The 4,891-nt window shown below is 37.6% G+C and overlaps 1 protein-coding gene across 1 annotated transcript; it reads right to left on the minus strand.

Annotated features, from left to right (window-relative positions):
- Positions 1–949: 949 nt before the first annotated feature.
- On the minus strand, positions 950–1,981 carry LOC131634545 (uncharacterized). The gene has a single exon (XM_058905215.1). The coding sequence runs from the start codon at positions 1,979–1,981 to the stop codon at positions 950–952; it is 1,032 nt and encodes a 343-aa protein (XP_058761198.1).
- Between the last annotated feature and the right edge of the window lie 2,910 nt (positions 1,982–4,891).

Consider the following 4,891-nt stretch of genomic DNA (forward strand, 5'->3'; position numbering starts at 1 on the left):
GAAGATAAGAATTCAAGGCTTATAATTTCGATATTTAGTGAAGATCGATGAGTTTATCAAGAATGAACTCCATCAAAGATTGAAAATCAAGATCTTGGTGAAGATCAAGGATAATAGTGGTGGTAGCTAGTTTCCGACGAGTTCAACCATGAAGCAAGGAAAAAGATAAATTGTATTGTCATAGTTTAACTTTTGTTTCACTGAGTTGTTGTAACAAGAACTGGAATCAAACAAATATAGAGGAGCGTACAGAATTTTTCCCGTTCATCATCGAAGACTGGAGTAGGTGCCTGCGAGAGCGATAAAATCAAACCTATATATATATATATATTTATATATATCCAGGTGTACCTTCTCTAGGGTTGGAAAACGCGAACGTCTGCCTTGTTTATGTTAGAAAATATTTGGTTCTGCATCTTCGAATGGCATTTTTCCCAATTGAGTATTAGGTTGACGCTCATGCATCGTTGGAGTACCATTTCCAGGTCTGCTAAGCATCCTTCAAAACTTTCTCCACAGACAGAGAAATCGTCCATGAAGACTTCCATTATTCCATCCAGGAAATCAGCAAAGATTACCATCATGCATCTCTGGAAGGTTGCGGGTGCATTGCAAAGTACGAATGGCATTCGTCTATAAGCGAATGTACCATAAGGACATGTAAATGTGGTCTTTTCTTGGTCATCGGGGTGGATAGGAATTTGGAAAAAATCCTAAGTAACCATCTAAGTAACATAAATGAGAGTGTTTGGCCAAGCGCTCGAGCATTTGGTCTATGAAAGGTAAAGGAAAATGATCTTTGCGAGTGGCTTTGTTTAACTTCCTATAGTCAATGCACATTCTCCATCTAGTTTGAGTATGTTGTGCTACAAATTCGCCTTTTGCGTTGGTGACTACGGTGACTCCTCCTTTCTTAGGTACGACATGCACAGGACTAACCCATTTACTGTCATGATATAGGATATATAATTCCGGCTTCTAACAACTTTTGAATTTTCGTCTTAACTACATCGCTTAGAGTGGGATTGATTCGTCTTTGATGATCTCTAGAGGTTTTGCAATCTTCTTCAAGAAAAATGCGATGCATACAGATAGAAGTACTTATTCCTTTCAGATCTGAAATGTTATAGCATAGTGCGGTTGGATATTTTCTTAGGACATTGAGTAACTTTTTGGTTTCGGTTCGTTCTATGTCAGCATTGACTATGACAGGTCGTTTAAGTTCTTCGTCTAGGAATTCATACCTTAGATCATTTGGTAATGTTTTAAGTTCTACAGCACGTTTCTTAGGGAAAGGTATAGGATTAGGCGTTAGCGCTAGGCATTCACTTAGGTGGTTGTCTTGGTATTCTCCACGCCAGTTATCATCTTCAAAAATAGGCGGTATAAGAATTCTTAGGATTTCACATTCATCGATGATGTCAATAAAACAGCATGTGTCTACTATTGTGGGAGCTTTAAGGAATTTAGAAAGAATGAATTCAACCTTCTCTTCTCCTACTTCAAAAGTCAGTTTCCCTCGTTTCACATCGATGATAGCACCAGCAGTGGCTAAGAAAGGTCTTACTAGTATGATTGGAATATTAGAGTCATCTTGAATGTCCATTATGATGAAATATGTGGGAATAAAGAACTGACCTATTCTAACGGGAATGTTTTTTAGCATACCTACAGGGTACTTCACAGAGCGATCAGCTAATTGTAGAGACATTCTAGTTGGTCTTAGTTTGCCTAGTTGTAACTTTTCACATATTGAAAGAGGCATCAAACTCACACTAGCTCCTAAATCGCATAGTGCTTTGTCTATGACGAATTTTCCTATCACACAGGGTATGAAGAAACTACCAGGGTCTTTCATCTTAGGTAGCATATTTTTTTGGATAATAGCACTACATTCCGCAGTAAGCATCACTGTTTCATTATCCTCAAGTTTCTTTTTGTTAGACAGTATCTCTTCAAGAAATCTGGCATATGATGGCATTTGTGTTATGGCTTCTATAAAGGGTATTATTATGTTTAATTGCTTCATAAGTTCTACGAATTTCTTAAATTGTCTTTAGGTCTTAGATTTAGCTAATCTCTGAGGAAATGGGATAGGTGGCTTATATGGTGGCGGAGGTACTTATGGTTTTTCCTTTTCAGCTTCATCTTCACCTATGGTTTCTAGTTCAGTAGGTTTATTCAGTTCGTCATTGCTTTTTGCTTTTTGCTTTTCGATTTCATTTTCTTTTTGTTGAGACATCGGTTTAGTTAGGATTCTTGGATCTACTAGTCCGTCTCATTTAGTCCCACTTCGTAATGAAATGGCATTAGCATGACCTTTCGGGTTAGGTTGTGGTTGACCAGGAAATACTCCAGCTGGAGCGCTAGTTGTTGCTTGTTATTGGGCTACTTGAGAAATATGGGTTTCTAGCATTTTGTTATGTATAGCCAGGGCATCTACTTTGGTTGCTAATTGTTTTACTAATTCAGAGGTGTGTACGTTTTGGTTCATAAACTCCTTATTTTGTTGCGTTTGAGAAGCAACAAAGTTTTCTATCATTATCTCAAGGTTGGACTTACGAGGTGCTTGAGGAGCGGCTTGAGGTGCAATTTGGTTTGGCTTTTGAAAACCAAGAGGTGCTTGAGGTGCGTATAACGCAATGTTATTCTTATAGGAGAAATTTGGATGCTTTTTCCAACCTGGGTTATAGGTGTTTGAATACGGGTTTCCTTGAGCGTAGTTCATTTAGTCAAGAGGTATTCCAGCTAGCAATTGGCATTCGAAAACGATATGTCCAGGTACTCCATATAACTCGCAATTTGGAGCTATGGCAGCCACGGTGGCTGCGAGGGTTATTACTAAACTCTCGATCTTTTGAGTCTGGGCATCTGCTTTAGCATTGAAGTGGTCTATGCCACTGACTTCGTACATCCCTCCTTTGGCTTGAGTTTTCTCCACAGAGGCTCGTTCTCCTCCCCATTGATAATGGTTTTGCACCATGTTTTCAATGAGTTGATAAGCTTCATTATATGGTTTGTCCATTAATGCTCCACCAGCGGCAGCGTCTAGAGATAACACGGTGTTATATAGGAGACCACCATAGAAGGTGTGGATGATTAGCCATGGTTCAAGTCCATGATGTGGGAAAAGTCTCAGCATGTTCTTTATCTCTCCCAAGCTTCGAAAAGTGATTCGTTGTCTTTTTGAGTAAATCCTTTGATTTGGCCTCTCAGCATTGCAATTTTACTAGGTGGAAAACATCTTGCTAAGAAGACTTTCTTCAGTTCGTCCCATGTAGTTATGGAGTTGGAAGGTAAGGATTGGAGTCATGCTCTAGCTCTATCTCTTAGAGAAAAGGGAAAAATACGTAATCGAATTGCTTCAGGATTAACACCATTAGCTTGTACTGTATCGACATATTGCAGGAACACGGATAAATGGAGATTTGGATCATCCATAGGGCTTCCAGAAAATTGATTTTGTTGCACGACTTGCAATTATGAAGGTTTAAGCTCGAAGTTGTGTGCCTCGATGGAAGGGGGAGCAATACTCGAGTGCGGTTCCGATCGAGAAGGAGCAGCGTACTCCTTAAAAGGGCAATTAACTAGTTCAGCCATGTCTAGTTTTGGAGTTCGTTTTTCAGGAGTGGGAATCAACTCTTCGGGAATTGGAATTGGGTCTACTTCAGGAAGATCATGGATTCGACGTCTTACGTTAACAAAACGTTCGATTACGTTGATTCGTTATATTAATCCCCCTCCTTGTAAACGAGTATTTGGCATACAATCGTTCAAAGAAAGGAAAAATGTCGCCTTAGTCTGTACGGTGAAACAACGGAGTTACAATATTGACTTAATTGATCCCCGACAACGACGCCAAAAACTTGATCGTAACTTAGTATGTTTATAGATTCGTGACTGCAAGTGCACAATCGTATCGCATAGCTTTAAAGATTATCGAACCCAAAGGACCAAAAATCAATCTACCGTTATCTAACGTTACGGTGTAAATCTAAGGCTAATAATATTCGGTTGACGAATAAAGGGGGTGAAGTAATTACATAAAGTCTAAAATTAATTATAAGCAAACACCGGTATGTAATGTATCTAACTTCAGGGGTTCGGTAATTTATTGGCACTGATTCAAGTGTCACAAAATTTCTTTCAATGAAAACTATCAGTTTAAAAATCTTTGTCTCACACTCTCGTGTTTATTGATTCCGACTATATAATTGGACCTAGATGATCGCCCTCGCTGTGTCATTTAAAACCCCAAAAATAATTTTTGAAAACAAATAGAGTTCAATTAATTTTAAAGCGCTCTCGCTGTATTCAAAATTAATGTCTCATTCTCACTGTCCAGTTAAAATCTCAAACTCTCGTTCTTATTAATTTTACCCTCTATATTGCCTTTTACTCTCGTAATAAAACAGTTTTAATATTAATAATAAGAATCGAACCAGAAAAGAGAACTGATTATGAAATAAATTGTGCCAATTCGTTACCGAATCCCTTAGATTTAAGATTACATACCGGAATTAATAAATTTAGCCAGACATGATATTCATAACAGATTCAGAGTAATAAATAACAGACATAAATTTAAACATATTATCGGATATAAAATTTAAATTGTAAAGCATAAAAATTACTAAAAGCCTAGAAATTAAATTGAAATTGAAATAGAACTTTGAGTATCAGTCGCAATCCTCCACAAACCGGTAGGCTTTTGCTTCTTATCTTCTCAAATTACAAAACAGTTGTAGGAAAATAAAAATTGCATGAACAGTAGAAACCTAAACTAGTTCTGGAAGTCCAAAAATCAAACTAAAGGTCACTTAATTTCTAGTGTAGAAATCAAATGCATAAACTGGATTGGGAACTTGAAGAAAAACTGGAACAAAAAAAA

This window comes from Vicia villosa, unplaced genomic scaffold (assembly GCF_029867415.1).
Source record: "Vicia villosa cultivar HV-30 ecotype Madison, WI unplaced genomic scaffold, Vvil1.0 ctg.001311F_1_1, whole genome shotgun sequence".
Lineage (NCBI taxonomy): Eukaryota > Viridiplantae > Streptophyta > Magnoliopsida > Fabales > Fabaceae > Vicia > Vicia villosa.

Bases quoted from the DNA above. Each gene is read 5' to 3' on its own strand.
- LOC131634545 (XM_058905215.1), bottom strand. From the start codon at position 1,981: ATGCCATCATATGCCAGATTTCTTGAAGAGATACTGTCTAACAAAAAG.